Source organism: Hypomesus transpacificus, chromosome 3 (assembly GCF_021917145.1).
Source record: "Hypomesus transpacificus isolate Combined female chromosome 3, fHypTra1, whole genome shotgun sequence".
In the NCBI taxonomy this organism is placed as follows: Eukaryota; Metazoa; Chordata; class Actinopteri; order Osmeriformes; family Osmeridae; genus Hypomesus; species Hypomesus transpacificus.
The window spans coordinates 2548024-2568062 of NC_061062.1; the positions used below are offsets into that span (position 1 = coordinate 2548024).

At 50.5% G+C, this 20039-nt stretch overlaps 1 protein-coding gene across 3 annotated transcripts; it reads right to left on the minus strand.

Moving 5' to 3' along the window:
- Positions 1–411: 411 nt before the first annotated feature.
- Positions 412–19941, minus strand: rtn1a (reticulon 1a). Of its 3 annotated transcripts, XM_047048250.1 has the most exons (9): positions 19486–19941; positions 12576–13253; positions 11474–12247; positions 2747–2954; positions 2407–2545; positions 2179–2248; positions 1530–1576; positions 1382–1440; positions 412–1290 (listed from the first exon to the last, which is right to left on the minus strand). In XM_047048250.1, exons 1-9 carry the CDS (start codon positions 19706–19708, stop codon positions 1248–1250), a joined length of 2241 nt encoding a protein of 746 aa, XP_046904206.1. In that variant the 5' UTR covers positions 19709–19941; the 3' UTR covers positions 412–1247. The 3 variants fall into 3 exon arrangements, with proteins under 3 accessions (XP_046904206.1, XP_046904214.1, XP_046904222.1); XM_047048258.1 differs by lacking the exons at positions 11474–12247; positions 12576–13253; positions 19486–19941 and adding an exon at positions 8174–8671; XM_047048266.1 differs by lacking the exons at positions 11474–12247; positions 12576–13253; positions 19486–19941 and adding an exon at positions 4984–5077.
- Positions 19942–20039: the final 98 nt, after the last annotated feature.

Here is a 20039-nt window from a genome sequence, read left to right on the forward strand (position 1 = left end):
CATCCATATTATTTCTGACTAGTTACAGCTAGCACTCAACAGATGAATTGTCACTATTCTGTGTGTCTGCTAGCAAACATGGAAACCTTTTTATGGTGATCCAGTTCAAAAGTTTGCTTGTCATTTCAGCACAGTGTGCCTCGCTCAAAGAGGCTCGTAGCCCTGAATATCCTACAAGTATTTATAAATGTCATTTCAAATCCCTTTGGAGTGTTTCCAAGCGCTGTAGGCACCGTGCCCTAACCAGCCGTAAGGTTAGCCATGTTCTCTCATGTCTTCAGAGGAAAGGTTGAGCTCCTCCCACAAGATCTGGCTCCTCCCACAAGGTCTGGCTCCTCCCACTTAGCTGAACTGCAGCTCTGAGACCAGATGTACCCTGCTTGCAATCACAAATCTGAACAGATAGTGTTATACATCAAGGAACATTTATTTGTCTTATTCTGTAATTAAATACATACTGTGAGTGCAAATAGTTAAAGAGTCCAGAGTCTAAGAACTACATTGAGTATAGTTGAACATAGTACAAAGTTGGACAGTTAATTCAAACAAGCTAAATATCGTCAGATACTTCTTGTCTTCATGGTAGTCAAACAACAGTACCTAAAACATGAGATTGTGTATAGTTCCTTATAGTTATACAAAAGCAAAAAAAACTACAATTACCACATCTAAGACGCGTTTTGTCAAATTATTTTGTGCTTGAAAACACCGAAAGGAAATCATTTGATATTTATATATATTGACATACAGTATACTGAGAGAAGCCCCACATCCTAACTCAGAAACATGAAGCAGTATTTAACATTGGTAGCAGAGCATTTCTGTGGGCATATCGTTTTTTTTTTGTGCCAAACCATACATTTGTTGTACGCACTGCAGAAACAAAATAGCGTGGTAAAACTGCACGAAAGATATCAAATATTATTTACTCAAGGCTCGACTTCATGCACTTAATAACAAGCAACACAAAGAAAAAAAAAAGCATTTTTTTTTTCTTTTTGTCTTTTTCTGAATCGTGTACTTGTCTACATAGACGAAGGACGTTGACCATTAATGACTGTTAGTGTGTTAACCGCTAAAGACAGGTTTGGGGTGTGATTGGGTTCTCTGGGGGATGGTTTTAGAGAACACAGTATAGATGACACAACAGTACTACCCTCCACAGAGAATGACTAGGCTTTCCAACAATGAGCAAGCTGCCGGCCTCTGAGCTGAACTGGACTGTTCACTTGACGCCGAGACGACCTCTACTCCTCCTTTCGCTTGGCTCCAGGGATCTTCGCCTGGATCCTGGGAAGGAAAACAAGAGTTTAGTTCCACGTTCACCCCAGCGGGCCGACAAATGCAAGTGTGTACGCGAGTATTTCAACGAGACACTCACTTCCCCACGACGGAGTTAACCTGGGTCCGTATTAATCCCACGTATTGGTCAATCTGTGCCTGAGGAGAGGAAAAGATGGAAGTTGGACGCATTCAGATTTCACGGAGATGAAACGGATATACCATTGTGTGTCTTGTTTGGTTCTTACCTGGTGTCTCTCATAGACTACGGGCATGCTGAACATGGACACAACAGCTGCAAGAGAGATGGACAGAGACTGTTACATTCGGACCTGCAGTGTCCCTCACATATACACACTGTGTCAACAGAGTGTCTGCCCTTTATTTACATTATGCAAAGAGTAAAGGTACACGAGAGAGATAAGACATGGATTTTGTTGTTTGGAGGAATCCGTTTCAGGTATGTTATTATTGACATTAACAATCTTGCATAGCTATTTACTAACTAAATTAGTCAGCGCTACATCATTTACTTCCTGGTTGAATATGTGCTGAATGCTGTGGTAAAGCAACTGTTTGGCCGTCTCTGCTGATCTTGTCAGGTCATGTGGGTCTTGCCTCCCTCCTCCACAATACTGATCTCTGTCTGGGTGTCAATCATTGACTGGCTTCACTGCCACCCAGTAGGGCTGTGTGCATGTGTACAGCTCTCTCTTGGAAGTCGCTTTGGATCAAAGCGTCTGCTCAATGAATAAATGTAAATATGTGTGAGCTGTGTGTGTGAGCTGTGTGTGTGTGTGTGTGTGAGCTGTGTGTGTGTGTGTTTGTGTGTGTGAGCTGGTGTGGAAGGATGCAGAGTGCTGGAGACCAGGGAGCCAATCAGAGGCAGCTACTGACCCAGGATCATCAGAGTCAGCCCGTTGAAGAGAGCGCCCACGTAGGTGAGCAGCCACATCAGCACGGCAAACTGAAACACAGCCGAGAAGCAACAGTCAGGTCACCCCTACAACTCCACCACCCACCTATTCATCATCACAGGATACAACAGGAGGAGATACAGCCATAATCTAAAGCTTTTTACAAATGCACGTCCACCGATTGTGTGTTTGTGAAAGGGAATCTGACCTTGAGGGAGTCGACCAGGTCCTGGACCAGGAACAGCCTGCGCAGTTCCTTGATGCAGGTGTTGACGTACAGTAGAGCCTTCTCAGCATATTTACCGATCTGCTCCTGGGACAAGGCGATGTCCACCTCCAGATAAGACCTGCGAGGCAACAGTGGAACACGGCACATGAGCAACTTGTACATTCACACAATTCTCTTCACACACCATCATCTTCTCGGGTATGGGTTTAAGTGCAGTTCTACGGGCGTCTGAGAGGCCCTCTGTGACACTGCGTGTAAAAACGGCCACGGGCCGTGCATGAATAACATATCTGATCATCGTGGTTCATCGTCTCCTCACTTGAATGGGTGGCCTTCGTCAGTCTTCTGCACGGCCTGCAGCACGGACTTGTAGACCCTGAAGCTGATGGTGGCAGAGAGGGCGGCCAGCGCTAAGTAGGCCCCCACGCTGACCACGCTGAACTGGGTCAGGGAGAAGAACAGCAGCAGCAGGCTGCCGAACACGGCTCCCGACTGCTTCACATTCCTCCAGTAGAGCAGGTCGATGGCTGGGGACAGAGCAAGACCACCAGGGGTTAGGACCAGGAGTAAGGACCAGGGGTAAGGACTAGGCCCCAGCACCGCAGAGGTACAGCGCCAAGCCACCCTCACCCACCAACCGCTACACATCCGGACACTCGTTTCCAGCAAGCTACTCCTCTACAGCCGACATTTAGGTCATGTATCTGGAAGCCACTGGCAAAGTAGCTTCCTTTGGGAACAGCTGACATACATGATGTTTCTAATAGCTTTTTATTGCCTTCAATCCAGCTGCCCTCCACCAAACTGTGTGAAGGCGACAGAGCGACAACTCTTTGGTTCTTTTCTCCTATATATAGAGCGACCTTTGCGAACGATAATACCTGACTCTGACTTGTTGAACAAGCGTCTCACATTCATGGTACGGCTGCCACAGGGAGCCAGGACTTCTTATCTACGGATGGTATGTGTTGCTGCAATCACCAACACCTGGCCAGCTCTCACACGCTGACACACACACACACACACTGGTGATACCCCGAAATCCAGTCCAGGTTGACCTGTCCCCACCAGTAGCGCCCCTTCACAAAGCTCAGTTAATGATTCATGATTGATTGGGAGCTGGTGGAGATAGAGGCAGAACTGAACGCCGTATCAGCAGTGTTAACAGATAACAGCTCAAAGTGACCTGGTCACACTGGCCAGAGTTCTGCAAACTTCAGGGGTGTCATGACGACGGTGAAATACTGATGCATTTGAAGACCTCCATAAGGAATGACAGCGAACGTTCCAGGATACAGGACAGCTTCCCTGTAAACCTGAATGGTCTCTTCTGAAACAGTGGCAGTCCCAGAGACTGAGTGACATGATGTGTTCCTAAGTGGGCGTTTCTGAGCCCCTAGCAGGGGATGATGGGACACGTCTGGATTAAGGCAGTGTAGCGTTGCAGCTCAAGGAGCTTCCAAGACCTTCGCCTATGTTGGCTGGAAACACAGGCCTGTTTCCATGACACCCAGCGGCTGGTTCACCCCCGCTGAGCTTCAGTGCCTTCCCCACCGGATGCTGTTGGTCTCAGCCCAGCCCAGACCAGCCCAGCCCCCCAGCCCAGACCCCCAGCCCAGCCTAGCCCAGACCCCCTTGCCCAGACCCCCAGCCCAGCCTAGCCCAGACCCCCTAGCCCAGACCCCCAGCCCAGCCTAGCCCAGACCCCCTAGCCCAGACCCCCAGCCCAGACCAGCCCAGACCCCCAGCCCAGCCTAGCCCAGCCCCCCAGCCCAGCCCCCAGCCTTGCCTCCCTTTGTCAGCTAAACTGTGTCTCTGACACCTGGAAGCCGTGTGATTGATGAGTGAGTAGGTGAACAGGCAGATTCCTCAGCGTGTGAGAGGAGCAGGATTCTGCCATGTCCCCTGGGTGTCTTCCACTTCCTCCCCAAGCCTGCCTGCTGCCTGTTCTAATTTTAGCTGGAGGGCTGTGAGCGGCAGAGATGACGGCCATTTTTATTTTCTACCAAAGGCATCCGAGGATGCCAAAAGGCTAAAACTGGATGATGAAAGAACACTTGTTCTTCCAGCTCGGCTGGTTCAGAACAGGTGCAGAGACAGGCATTTCCTGCTCTGCTCACAGACAAATTCACCTAAATCATGTCAGAAGCCTCCCCCTTATCAATAACTAACACTGATCGACCTACTTCCCTCTGATCAATACCCAGAATCAATTGTTTTTTTTGTTTCAACATGCAGTCTCTAAACACCTTTCAGAAGGACACTCCGTCCTAAAATATTCGTCCGCTGCCACAAGCCACGGTGTCGCAACGATTTACAATCTTGAGATCTAGCGCTTTGCATTGAGATGCTCTGTCAGGCTTGCCCCTCCACACAACACACACACAACACGAAGCAGCTGGAACGCAGGACAGGCATGACAGCGTCGCAGGAGAGCCGGGCGCGGACAGACAACAGCTTAAAACGTGCCCTGAGACGTGTTCCACACAGACAGCGTTAAGAAAACGTGCGCGAGAGAGAAGCGTTAGCGAAAGCGGTAGAAGTGCGTGTACTGACCTGCGGCTCCCATGGCTGAACAGGGAAAGAAGCAGCTGCTTTATCCACAGACAAAAGGAGAGCTCTGAAGGGGGAGGCCCCCCCCCCCCCGGCCGGGAAGGGAGGGGCCACAGGCACAACCGGCTAATCATTGGCGCTCTTTACAGGGGGATTGGGAGGGGAGGGGGGGCTAAGGGGAGCGGCTGCCAGAGAACCAAGCTGCGATCCAGCACACACCCACCCTCTCCCATACACACACACACTTTCATTAAGCTCTTTTATGCCCTGGCTTTAAGGTACAGCCCCGCTGACCAACGACAAAGGCAAGGAAAGGCTAGTAAAAAAAAGACTATCCAATTTAAAATGGTGTCTGGATATCTCCGTTCACAGCAATCGGAGACTCTCTCTCTGTCTCTCTCTGCTGAATGACTTATTTATTTTCAGTTTCTCTCTCTAGCCAGCAGCAAGAGGCTGACTGTAGAGAAGTCAGGTGCCTGCTGGAGGTGCAGCAGAAGCGGGTTCTGGCAGGAAGGAGAACCAGACCAGACTAGACCAGGTTGTAGCTGGAATACACCGCTCTGTTAAAACGCCCCAGCTCAGACAATATGGAGAGCACCTGCCTGATGCAGTTACCATAGCTACGCTGCTCCATTTTATCCCTCTTCGCTTACAGAGGGACAGACAGAGAGAGGGGGGGGATTGAGATATAGATGGATAGAGCGAGAGAGAGCAAGGGGGAAGAAAAAGGGAAGGAGAGAAGACAGACAGATGGATGGATAAGGGAAGGAAAGAGAGAGAGAGAGGGGGGGGGGAGAGGACAGACAGATGGATGGATAAGGGAAGGAGAGGAGGGGGGACTGGGCTCTCTTGGGAACAGAGACAGATTCACTTGCTCTGAATATGGGGAATCAGGGGCACATGTGTCTATACTCTATACTATCTCTCTCACACACACACACACACCCACTCCCTTTATTGTTTCACACAAAAGGACAAAGGACCAGTTTGGCATGGTGGCCACAAGCCGTCCACACAGTCTAAGGGTTTTAAGAGCTTACTTGCTTACTTACATGGTTTGTCACCTTTTTGCGTGACTGACAGGGTTAAATACAACCTTAAGACCCAGTAACTGTTATTTAGGCATGTCACCTTCTAAACCGTGGGAATATAATTATGATAGGATTCACACAGCAATCCTCAGAATTTGGAACTTGCCAGTAAGGCAAGATAAACTGGTTTAGATAACGCTTTTTTTTTTCTTTTTTCTTCGCTTAAGGTATTTAAAATCTTTACTGAACTTGAGTCAGAACACATCAAATAGTTTGTGTGGTCAACACATATCAAACTTAATTATGTTAATCCCAGTCTTCATTTAGCCTGCAGACCTAATATATTGTGATCCTTAACTAGCAATTAAACTAACAACTGTAAAGTCAGTTCTGACTCTAAGCTATCTTCTGCATGTGGAGGGTTCTGTCTAAAGACATATTTAAGGAAACCAAAAAGTAACATGAGTGATACACGTTTAGGATGAGGTCAACAGATGGTTCAAATGTTCTCCAGCCTGGAATCCACGATTACGCAAAAAGACTCATGTTTTCTCCATAGATAACATGTATAACGTGCAGCATAGTGTCAACAGAGCTAAATATTGGATAAGAGGTAGGTGAGGTTTTCTTTGGGACCAGAGGATCCCAGAGGTCTTCTGTCACCAACAGATTCAGGAAGTGGTTCCAGAACAGGAAGCAGAGTCCTGACACGACACGCCTTCCAGCTCTGGTGCCCAAACAGGATTCTTGGTAGGTCGTCAGATGATGATGCAGGCTGAATGGGATTCTCGTTTGGGGTCAAGACAGAGCGAACAAATTCCAGCCTGACCCCATTACCCCACCAAATCATCGTCATAGCCTTAAACTCTGCCTGAAGGTAATACGAGTAATCAGACTATCTGCTTCTCCAGCTCTCACTGTGAACATCATCTGAATGGGCAGGGTTAGCCTTGAGTGTATTGACTGTACCAACATCAGGGAGAGAATCGGTTGTACATGTCAAGACAGTTATGTCAAATGCATAAACACAATTGGAGATTAGGCCGTACGGGATTACCAGAGAGGAAGACTGTGCTTACAACCATCTACAGTAAAACTAAGGGACTTTGTTGCTGAATTATGATCAATGAAAAGATGGTCTGAAGGAGATTTCAGCTGCTTTCTCACTACATCTCTGTCAGTATGGGCTACAGCTTAGTCCTCCAAAGCACATTGTCATAGAAAGATTCAAACTAAGAAGACCAGGATCTCCCCTCCCCCTCCTTATGTTAATAACGATAAGCAAGAGAGGAAAAGAGCAAGTTGCGTAGGCAGAGAGGAGGAGGAGGGAGCCATTCTCTCTCCCAGTCCCTCATCCTAACCTGCAACAATGCTATTCATGATATGGAAACAGGCAGACAGAGGCAATCTCTCTCTCTCCCCCCCCCCCCCCCCTCTCTCTCTTTTTCTCCCTCCGTCTCTGCAAGGTGGCATGGCAGGCCAGCCCATGACACTGATGTCATCAGGATGGGTGTGCCCCGGTTACCATGGAGACAGTCTCTCGGTGCCTGTCCGGATGCTTAGGCAGCTCCGCGCACAATAACAGCCCTGACGCCACCACACAGCAGCCCCCCTGCGGGGCACAGGGACACGGGGACAACAGTGACACGCCCTCGTCCACCACGGTGTTCCACATTAACACACACACACACACACAAAAGCAGATGGCTTCCAGAGGGTGTACGTGTGTATACATTCATCATCCCAAACACACACCCTCTTGACGTCTCACCCCTCCGTCCCCTTTGTCTGGCGCGGCGGAGGGTGCCTGTCGTCAGGGTGCCTGTCGTCAGGGTGCCTGTCGTCAGGGTGCCCGTCGTCAGGGCGCCCGTCGTCAGGGCGTGTCCCTGGGAGAGACGGCCAGGGGGCTCCTGGGTAAACATGCAGGGGAGCCCAGACCCCCTCTCAGACCCCCTCTAACCCCGGCATGCAGACATGCGCCATTCCTCCTCCGTCCAAGCAGACATGCACGCACGCCAAAACTGTCCCCACACTCCGGCAGAAACACGGACAGATCAGTTCATACCTCACACACATGCGCCGCCCTCCCTCCCCCATACACTCCATGTAATCCATATACCATACACACACACAGAGAAAACACACAGTAAACACGTCAGTACCCTGGCCCTTCCAGCTGGTGCTGGAACAATCCTTGGCTTTGCTCACGTCTGCAGTGGCCTGCATGCTGCCGATCAGTTCTCTCCCTGATCTCTCTTCTTCTTCTTCTCTTCTCTCTGCGTCTTCTCTCTTCTTCTGAGTTTTTCTCTGCGGTCGAGCTGGCTCACTCACCCCACAGAGGCATGAATGGTGGGAAGGATGGAGGGAGAGAAGCGGAGACGCGAGGAAGGGATGAAGGAGAGGTTTCCAAGGTGTCGCCTGCCCACGGAGCTCTCAGACTGCTGCTGTGGAGCCGTCAGCGAGAACAGGAGGAGGAGACGGTAGCGGAGAGAGAGAGGGGGGGGGTCGATCGAACTGTAAACACACGGCGCACAGCACAGTCGCTACTGCAGCAAATCATCCATGCAATGATTTAGTGCCTGGGGGGCTAGGCTTTTTCTTGAGAGGGGAGGTGAGTCCTTTCACAATAAAAGTCCCTGTGTTGTGACTGGTTCTCGGGGTAGACTGGTGCTCTGGGGGGAGCAGGGTGGGGAAGGGTTAACTCACATGCCCTTTGATGAAGCCCCCAAAGCAGGCGGATACAATGTCATGTGTGCTGGTGGCCCATCCCACTTTCATTTTATTATCATTAGTGAGATAAAGAAAAAAAAGATAAAAAATGATGTGGCATGCGTCTCAGTGACATAGCCAAAAATGTGTGTCATTAAAAAAAGAATCTGACGTCATTTTCAGCTTCAGAAAGACAATAGGATTTGCTGCAATGCTGGGGGCTCCGCATGACATGACTGTGTTGTCATGGAAAGACCTGGCAAACGTTCAAACCTTTAGCTCTTTATCTGTACAAGCCAATATTTAAGCTTGCAGTCGAGGCGACGTAAATAGCCATTTTCACTTTCTCACTTATTATTGAGCAGCTGAAGTGCTGGTGCCTTTAATAATTCATAAACACTGTGCAGTACAGAACAACAGTCTTCCAGCCTCAATGCATCCTTCAGGTTTCCCCTCCAGGAATTAGCAACGCAAATGTCCTCGCAAAGCCTCGTTCTCAGAGCATGGAAGGGGTCACACAGGACACAGTCCTGAAGCCAGACACCAGCAATGTCTGGATATACAGAAAGGGCGTCATCAAATTGTAGTCTGCAACCCATCCCCCCCATCCCTCCCTCCCTCCCTCTCCCTGAGGTCCCACCCTGCTGTCCCTGCTTCACACCTTCTGCTCACCGCAACCTTGAAAAAAAAAAAAAGGGTCTCTCTGCCACGGCAACAGCCAATAGGCAAAAAAATAAAAAGATAGTGAGTGAGTGAGATAGTGAGAGAGAGATAGTGAGAGAGAAAGAGAGAGAGAGAGAGAGATAGGGGAGGAAGAAGAAGAAAATAAACGAGCCAGCCCGCGCCCGCTCCCCCTGGGTGTTGTCATGGCAACTGCGGTGGAAGTGCTCAGGCAGGCAGTGGGGTACATGATGCCCGCCTGTCTCCTCCCCGACAGGCAAGCCGTGGTGCCCTGCGCCCTCTAGTGGTGGGAACATGTGCACAAATGTATCGGGTTTACTCGGGGATAGGCTGACCTGCTTTCAGAATTTCTAGAACCTTCCTACCTTCCGTTATCTGTTTGTAAACACGAGGGGGAGGAGAGAGAGAGCGCAGCGTCCCTGTGGCATCAGGCCTCGGGCCGTGACGTGGCACTGTTGTCACCAACACGCCACCTCAGCCTAGTAAAAACACAAACATCCTTTACACAACGCACAGCTCGACGTGTCCTTGTTCCGTTCATGCTCAGGGGATTTCAAACAACAACCCTAAACCCTATAAGGCATCTTCTTCAACTCCTGTATGTGGAGAGAGCGGGAGAAACCTCCAAAGCTCTTATAGTCTGGCTGCTCCTGCCCCAGTTTAGACATCAAAGGATTACATAAACCCAGTGTGGACATGGATAGAGAGGACCCAGCACAGATGGAGCAAAAGGCAAACAGGACGCATAAGACGCATCTCAAACCATCCCATAATAACCCTCAGGTTGAGGTGACTCAACGCTAAGTGTGTGTGTGTACTGTGGAGCGTGTTCAAACCTGTAACATGTTAGAGTGAATTGTTTTATGTCAGGGTAGAAGGCCGTTGGGAGACAGGTGGAGGATTTAAGATGCAGGAATGAATCATGTTTTTTTTTTTTGTATTTCCACACAGATTCCCACTTCTTTTACAGGCAGTGACCCTCATGTGATACATCTGGTAGCGCCCTGTCCATTTCTAAGCTCTTTCACTGTTTCTAATCTCCACGATAAACATGCCATTCTCAAGACATCCTGTGTCATGGCCACTGTGCAACTCTACCACCAGAGGGAAGCAGAAATCATGCAGCCAAAGAAGCTGGCGTCCCCTCCATTGTGAGACAGCATGGAACAGCCCAGCCTAACCCAGCCCAGCCTATCCTAGCCCAGCCCAGCCTATCCTAGCCCAGCTTAGCCCAGCCTAACCCAGCCCAGCCTATCCTAGCCCAGTTTAGCCCAGCCCAGCCTATCCTAGCCCAGCCTATCCCAGCCCAGCCTATCCTAGCCTAGCCTATCCCAGCCCAGCCTATCCTATCCTAGCCCAGCCTATCCTAGCCCAGCCTATCCCAGCCCAGCCTATCCTAGCCCAGCCTATCCTAGCCCAGCCTATCCTAGCCCAGCCCAGCCCAGCCTAGCTTAACCCAGCCTATCCTAGCCCAGTTTAGCCCAGCCTAACCCAGCCCAGCCCAGCCTATCCTATCCTAGCCCAGTTTAGCCTAGCCTAACCCAGCCTACCCTATCCTAGCCCAGCTTAGCCTAGCCTAACCCAGCCCAGCCTAACCCAGCCCATCCCGTATCACAGCAACCCTCTAATTTCCTTCTTCTGTCAACACAGCCAGATAACAGCCCAGCCTGGCCCTCCATGCTATCTCCCCACATCACAACACACTCAGGGAACAAGAGCCTTCAGGGAACGACCATATGCTGGGTGCTGTTAAAGGGAGTCAATAGTCAGAATCAACAACCGTGTAAGAGTCAAGCAGTTAATGATTATAAAACAAGGCCAAGACACACCCAATCCTCCAAACAGGTTCTGAGATGCGTTCTCTACCTGTTCCACACGCTGCCTGTAAGAGCTCTGCAGTGCTGCCAAGCCATCACTACTGAAACAGGTGAAAAAACGAGCTCAACTGTTAAAAAGCCTCAAGATAGAATGACATCTAGGATGTCAGCTAAACCACCACTTGTGAGATGGCAGACCTCCTAAACTCCATCCACCCCCAGAGAGCACAGACCAGAGTACTGACAGAGACCCACCTTTCTGTTTATCGAAGCCCTTCATGAAGACTGGAGCGTCGGGCTTCCCCTGGTCTCCCCTCCCCTCGCCGGCCAGCTTGCTCTTACCCCCCAGGTCCTCCAGGGGGCGCACCTCGGGGGGCACGGCGGCCGTGGGCGGCTTGGGCTTGCTGGGACGATCCTCCTCCGTCTTGGCGGGAATCTTGGTCTTGTCATTGGAGGGTTTCACCAGGGAGCCAGCCAATGGCTCGGCGGGGGCGGGTTGTGGGCTGCTGCGGGCCGGGGTGGGGGTTGGGGTGGGGGTTGGGGTGGGGGTTGGGGTGGGGGTGATAAGGGGGGAAGGGGCCCCCTGTTTGGGCCCCGCGCTGCCCTGCTCTCTCTTAGGGCTCTCCTCAGACGCAGACTCGATGAAGAGCTCGCTGTCCAGCTCTGCTTCTCTCTCCTCCCGCAGGATGCTGTAGGCCGAGGGCGGGGCGGGGTGGCCCGTCAAGCCCAGGCCGCCCTTAACCAGGGGGGTGCTGTCAAAGGGGTTGCCGGTCGGGCTGAAAGTGCCCTTGTTGCTAGGGGGCGGCTCAAAGGGGTTGTTGGTGCTGGTGGCGGAGGAGGGCGCGGCCGGGCGAGAGAAGGGCTCCTCGGATACCAGCTCGATCTCGGAGTCCCCGGACTCGGCACTGCTGCCGTCCTGTTCCCTGGAGGCTGGCATGGAGGAGGGCTGGGTGGGTCCTGGAGCCGGCTCAATGCCCGCTGACTTCCCTCGTCCAAACTGGAACATGTCATGAGACGGAGACTCTTTCTCTGCGGAGACAAATGCAGGGACAGAGAGAGACGTGCGGAGAGAGGGGGAGGGAGGGGAGGAGAGGGAGAGCGCGATGGAGGGAGAAGAGAGATTAGAGGGGGCTGAGCAGACAAGCCCACAATGTGACATCTCAGCACATCTCTAACAGCATGAAACTTAAGCTCCTAAAGCCCATTTAAATACATTTCCTCACTTGTAAAGACAGAAGACTTTACCCCCCCCCCCCTCCCCGTCTCCTAGCATGAACCAGTATCACTGAGATAAGAAACGCAGCTCAGAGCCAGGAGCGCGATTCGCGCCCGACCGCGCCGCAGCGTCGAGGCCTACCTGTCGGGGACGCGTTGGGCGAGGAGGCGGGGCTCTCGTCCTCCGGCTCGGAGAGGGTAACCGTGGGAACGCCCTGCAGGCCCAGGCTGAGGATGTTGTCGCGGTCCGACACGGCGGTCTGCAGCGGGGCCGGGTCGTCCTTGGCGACGGGAGGGCGGGACTCGGTCAGGGTGATCTTGACGGGGCTGGCCGTCTGCGGGGTGCCCAGGGTGCGGTAGGAGCGGTAGTCGGACAGCTCCTCGTCTGACGGCTCCTCCACGTAGGGGAAGGAGTGGGAGTCCAGCGCCGGGCCCAGGCTCTCCTCCTCTCCTCCGGGGTTTTTCTCCATGTAGCTGCCCAGGGAGCCCAGGGAGTCCCCGCCGGAGGGGCCCGTGTCCCCCAGGCTGGGCTGGGCCCGCTTGAAGCTCTGCTCGTCTCCGTGGCTGATGTCCATGTAGTTGTAGGACTCGGTCTTCTCAGACCCCAGCAGGGACTTGGGAAGGTCGTCCAGGTCGGACAGGTCAGAGGTCATCTTGGAGCTGAAGATGCCGTAGGAGTCGATGGTGGAGCGCTCCTGGGAGGGGGAGGAGCCTGAGGAGCCCTCCTGGTCGAACTGGTGGCTTTGATTGGACAGCAGGGAGGTGTACAGGTCACCGTCGTCGCTCATTGGCTTCTGGAACAGCCCAGACATTGGGTCATCTGGAGAGAAACAGAAAGGGAGATGCAGAAAAAGAAAGGGAGATTATTATATGTGAAAAATGCTCCTTGTTCCATCTGACCCCTCTGAGAGAGCATGTAGCTACAGGATGCTCAGGGAGGAGTGAAGGTCCATCGAGGGATACGTCCCCCCACGACCTTCATTCATCCATAATTGAGTTACATAGAGCTGACACCAAATGACACCATCTTGCTGTGTCACAGCTCAAACGCATCAGACTGTCTCCGGCTGCTGAATTAATGATGGTTGCAGTTAGACATGCTCTGGTCTTGATAGGGAAGGAGGGAGGGAGGGATGGAAAGAGGGAGAGAGGGAGGGATGGTGGCTGGAGGGGGGGGATGTGAGAAGGGGGGGGGGCGGTACAGATCAGTGATGCAGCATTAACAGAGGGCACTTGTGCCCTGAGCTGGACAAAGGCGGATTGTTCAAACCCCAATACCGTCCCTGCCTGGCTCTGCAAGCGGACAGTGAGATGGGGGGGGGGATTGGGGCTCTCCGGCACATTCTCAGCTCTGGTTTGTAAATCTCTCCTGACAAGATGGCCGATTGTGACGGTAGAGAACACACACAAACACATCAGCGTACCCTTCCTCTGTCTGTCTCTCTCAAACAGCCCTCATCCCCACAGCGGCAGACACATTGTTTTGTTTAACTTGTGAAGCAAACACATGAAGCAAAACTGAGCTAGACAAGAGAATAAGTGTTTAGTACTGTCCTTTATATGGTCACTTTAACAGACAAAGCTAATCATTATTTATTTCATACGAGTACAGCACCTATACTAGACTAGACTCCCTCCCTCCCTCCCAAACAAATGCTTGGACAGTCATAACAATGACGTACCAATGCTGGAATTTGTGTTGCTGAGCTGGGTGCATAGCACAGTTTACACTCCCACTAACTATGCTGGGAGCCATGTTAGCCAGTCCCCCTCCTCCCCTCCCCCCCCCCCCTCCCCCTGGGCAGGGGTTTCTCTATATATAGCCTGGCTATCCAGCTGGAGGGGTGTGGCTGGGGTGTATGTATAGGGGGAGGAGAGGGGGAGGGGGGGGCAGATTTAAATGAGGAGTCTCCAGTTCAGATTTAAATGAGGAGTCTCCAGTTCAGATTTAAATGAGGAGTCTCCAGTTCAGATTTAAATGAGGAGTCTCCAGTTCAAGATACCCCCCCCCCCCCCCTTTTCCTCCCCATCGACCCCTCCCCCCACTTCCCTCTGTTTTCCCTGTCCCCTTCCTCACAGCATTGTGCTGTTGTGTCATTGTGTCATTAGCAACATGCAGTACTGTACAGTGGCTGCTATCCTTAGACCCATAAGGACACAGGGGAGCAGGACGTGACATAACACAGTAAAAAAACAATCAACCCAATCCACACATCCCCTCTCCAGATGTATCCTGAGTGGACTGTACCCCGGCAACACAACACAGCCCATCGGCACCCGATGGCAACATCTGGACGGTTCTCCGGAAGTCCAATGACATTGAGAGCCATAGATCTACTGTCAGAGCCTACTGCATAATCCTCTTAAGGCCCCACTCCCTCAGTAGGTTCACTCGGGCATCCCATCATCACCCTGACAACACCAGCGTAATCTCCCACTGGCTGGCTCCCTGGGTACAGACCAGCCCTTCACCAGGAGGCCCGCTGAGGACAGACCTCAGTGTCCATATGGAGCAGCTCTGTTGGGTTTACAATCCAGATCAGACCCCCCCCCCCCCTCGCAGCCCGGCTCTGTGAACCAGGAAGGACGTGGAGGTGGAGAGGCTGCTCACCATCAGCTGCTCCCCAGGGGCGACCCCACTAGAGGCAGGGAGAGGCTGGGGAGAGGCTCTGCAGACAGACTCCAGTGAGGCGGTTTTAAGAGGCTGTTCAGAGAGGGGGGGGGGGGGGGGGAGAGAGGTAGAGGGCTACTGAACAACATGCTGTTAGTGCTGTTATTGCTGTTGGTGCTGTTACTGCTGTTAATGCTGCATCCAGACGCTGTAAAACCCCCACAAGGCCAAGCGGGCACTTCAGCTCATTCAGACAGGATGAGACGTGGCAGCGCAGGAATTCTCATTTCACATTTTGCCTCCTAACATAAGAACTCTAAAATAAGTCACAGTGGATGAGCAGCGACATGGATCAGTCAGATTTATCTCATGCAGACTTGATGCACCCTGACGATGGTTGCTCCGGCCTATCAGGTCTTCCTAATGATGAAGTTGATGAAGACGTGACTTGTAGGCGACACCAGACACCAGCTCAGACTACAGAGAGCCTGTGTCGCTCATTCAGAACACCATTTACTTGCAAACTGAGATGAGACAGTCTCAACTGACAAGTCTGAGCGGAGGGAGAAGGCAGGGCTGGGTAGACAGCTTCAGGTCTGAAGACCCACAAGGCCAGACACAGCTTCAGGTCTGAAGACCCACAAGGCCATCTGTAGCTTGTTTTGACACTGTCTCGCCCTGCTGATTCCCTCGCTCGTTGTGTTCCCTTCAGACCCGTCGTGTGAGCCTCACTTCCCTGAACCTCCGCTGGCTTCATCCAGCCATGCGACCCTGAGGGAAACACTGGAGATGATGCTGATGTCGCCTGAGCAGCGCTCTGGAACTCAGCAGTGCTCACATCCTCCTCTGATTATCTCTTCCTGTTAAGACTCTCCAATGATGACAATCATGCCATGCTCGCTGTTCAGCTCTACTGGAGAGTTAACGTTTTGTTTCGGTGCTAAATTGGTGCTTTGGATGAGGACATGTCTGAAGCCAAGGTGGGGCTAACATGTAACCGCATCTTTGGTTGGACCCTCTGGTGTCTGTCTGGTGTCTCCTTTCACAAGTCCTCGTCTGTTCCCCTGCTTCTGCTGTTACAGCCTAACCTATCAAATTACCATGAGGGACTTTCTGAGGCCCTGCTGCATCAGAGTCAAACCTCCACGTCTCTCCAAAGTCAACGATCATCAGGAAGAACATTACTGTAAATCACCTGCCCTTTTTTGAGCCACACTCTGCTGACATCATGATCACAAAATACAAAAGTTGGGCTTCTGCCTAAGAGGGGGGCTGATATTGAGTGACTGGAAGGGAAAGAGAGGTAGAAGAGAGTGGACATGGAGAGGAGACTGGATGCTCAATAGTGCAACCTGAGGTGTGGTATCAATCGGGAAGGGGTCGATATGTAGGCAGCTGGCGGGGATGTGGGGAGATACAGTCATGCAGAACTGGTATTGATCCAGGGCACACAATTACTGTAACAACCGTCCGTTCTATTCATTCCCTGTCTTTATTATTGAACTTGACAAATATTATTTTAACCGTACTTCAAAAACAACTGTTGGCCTTCGCAATTGCACACTAAGGTCGGGCTTTGCCCTCTTTTTCTGATTGTCAACAGAGGGAGGCTTTGGTCACCACCTGTCACCGTATGGATCTGAAGGCCCTGGCCCTGGGCAGCGAGGAGAGGATAGCTTCTTTGAGGAAGTAGACTGAGTGTCTGCAAGCTGTCAGCTTAAAGACACGGACATCGATCTGGCATGCAGCCTATGCGTGTTTCTTTATTGTTCTGCAATCAAAGCTCAGGTGCATGCCCTCTGGAACATCCAGACAGAGCTTCAAGGTCGATTAAGACCCTCACACACACATATACTTTAGTATATTTTGTATATTATGGTACATTTTGTATATTTTGGTTTTATAGGCCTACATTGTATGGTCAAATATCATAGGACAGTGGTTTCAGGGTTGCAAAAGTCTGCAATATTCCTCATCATGTGGATGAAGACAGCATCAATGCTGTGCTCCTACACTAATTCACTAATGGCACAGATATTACGTTCCTATACTGAAGTTAATTTGACATTAAACTTAAATGTAATCGCTAAAGACACAGGCCTCGACATATTCCTTGACATACAAACATCTGAGTACAATTTGTCTTTGATTGTTTGTTTGTGTACATTGTAGTCAGATGCCAAAGGGATGTGGATCCCATTAGATGCACCATCTGCTGGAAACAAGTGGAGCAGCACCTTCAGCATGTGGTCCGATCCGACCACAGTCCTGGGAGGTGACAACACTGAAGTCCTCCACACGGCTTCAATCACATCAGTGTTCTTTTTCTGCATGTTTGTAGCAGGCGTACAGGACGTCTGTAGCAGGCGTACAGGACGTCTGTAGCAGGCGTACAGGACGTCTGTAGCAGGCGTACAGGACAGAGATGGATAGGCCATGCTGCGTTAAGCTTAAGGTTATTTGGTCTAGCGGAAATCAAAAGTAGAGCTGAGGTCTGCAAAATTCATCACCTCCAGGACATGCTGTCTGAAAATAGTTAGATTGCCCTCTGGACGATATCATTCAGAGAACTCAAAAGTTTGAACTCAAAAGTTTGAACTCTCAAGTTTGAACTCTCAAGTTTGATAGCATTGCATTCTCAACAAGCCTCTAACCTTGTTTAGTAGAGTTGAGTGTGCAGAGATTAGTTAAATAAATGTAACTTCAGAAGATACCCCCTGCCAGTTGCACAGAGGTCATTGGGAGCCAGGGTCCTTGACAAAGATCAGGCCAGACTAGAATGTCTCTTTCCAGGAGCCGACGGTCCAGTCTCAGCCAGGTTTGAAGGGAGGCTGGCCCTGGAGACATCCCCACTGTGTCTACCAAGACCATGTGTGTCAGGACAAATTAATTCACTTGTGTAGGCAGAGCCGAGTAGGCATGGCTCAAATAAAAGAGGTTGTTTTTACGTCCCTTATTAAATGCCTGATGCATCTGTGTAGCTGAGCGAACTGTGAGTATGTGTGAGAAAATGAGAGAGAGAGAGAGAGAGAGAGAGAGTGAGAGAGTGAGAGAGTGAGTGAGTGAGTGAGTGAGTGAGTGAGTGAGTGAGTGAGAGAGAGAGAGAGCGAGAGAGAGAAACTGTTTGGATCTTCCTGGAGCTGTGAATCAGTTGAATGAGCTAGCCATTCACACACTGTCTTTTATCTTGCTTAAAGGCTGTGCTGGCTGAGGACCCAGTTTAAGAGGGCAACACAGAAGGTGAAAACACTGCCATCCTACACCATTCTAATGAAGATAAAGTGCACCAGACTAAATCAGATTACAGGCTCGAAATAGACAGCACTCTGTTTGTGGAACAAAAACGACCACTAATTTGCTCTTCTGCTTGAAAACTGACAGGACTGAAAAAGCTAACTGCTAACATGAAGCAAGCGGGATGGAACTGTGTGTGTGTGTGTGTGTGGGGGGGGGGGGGGGGGTAAAGGGGGGGGCAAACTAGGCTGGGATTTTAAACACCATCTTATGAATATTTCAGTGGAACCGTGAATGAAAGTGCATAGCTCGAGTTACCTCATCCAAGAGGATGATGGGTACTGTTTCTTCAGTATTAAAAATAGCAGCACCAGCGCTCTGCTATGGCGGGTGACAGACTGAAAGCAGAAGCATGAATGATGCTTCCACAAAAACACTGCGATTTAAAGCCAAACAGATATAAGGCCTACAGCAATTCCTCAACAGATCCCATCAAACCAGCCTCACTTACAGGTTTACGTGTTCTCAATGTCATAAAATGTATCGACAGTCAAGTTTGTTCTGATTAGAAAGCGCTCACGAACCTCCTTGATGTAAATAAAACGTTGAGAAATCTGGTCTTATTGTGAAATCTACTGGACATCACACGCTATCTGAGTCAACCATTAAGTAAGTGGCCACACAGGCCTTAAGTTCTATTGATTCGGCTCAGTCTACCATGAGGATGTGGCCTGATCTGACAAGAGCATATGGCTCAAGAGTAGTAAACAAGTAACGTAGCTAGGCTACTTGGTCATGACTTGAGAGCTAATCTGTGTCGCTACTGTGTGTCTGTCGACTGATCAGAAGCTCTTTGGTTGTATATTCTTGACGAAGTTTAGGAAGTTATATGGAATTGTTCCAATCTGTTGCAATGTTACGCTGTAGGGCCTACTCACTATGACTCACTATTCAAACCATAGTCATTCATTGACATCGATGATAACTGTTGTGAACTTTTTTCGTCCCTGATAAAGTACAGAATGTCTGATAACGTTCTGGTCCGAGGTGACATATTCGCATGCGATCGTTCTGCACTACAAAAGGCTGTCAGGTCTGGCGGATGTATTTATAACCACCTGCATTTACAAGTTTAAACTCGAGTCTTTAACTGGCCAAGTATATTTAGCTATCAATTGATATATATGTTATCGATAACCCGCTTTACCTGTAGATGCAGTTTCCATAGCAACGGGAGGCCTTTTCCCATCGTCCAGAAATTGATGGAATTGTTGATCCAGGTCGCCCGTGTCCCCTCCGGTTTTCGGCTTAAATTCGTCACGTAGCTCGTCAAACCGGGGTGGGGTACTTCCAAACAGGCCATTTCTCTCATAATCGTCCCCGAACCATTTCCCCTCCGAACCTAGTTCGTCACTGGGCTTAGAAGACATGCTTTCAGGGAGAGGTTGCGCGATGACACCAGGCTTCTGTAACGAGGGCTATAGAATAAAAAGTGGCGCCGTGTCTTACCAAAAAGAGAAATCTATTAATACCCGCTTCGCTTAATTTACCCTACGTTTTTATTCTTCAGCAGACGTATATATTTGTTATCTATTAGCCACACGGTCCAGTCGGAGAGCAGTGGTCGAGTGAGGTTGATTGTTTTAGTTCAGTGCTTCGATGGTGACGTCACCGTATCTGTGTAGCTTATGGTTGGCAGGGGCACTTATTTGGGACAGAGTAAATTCTGTTTGCTAACAACTGCCATCCCTTCATTTCTAA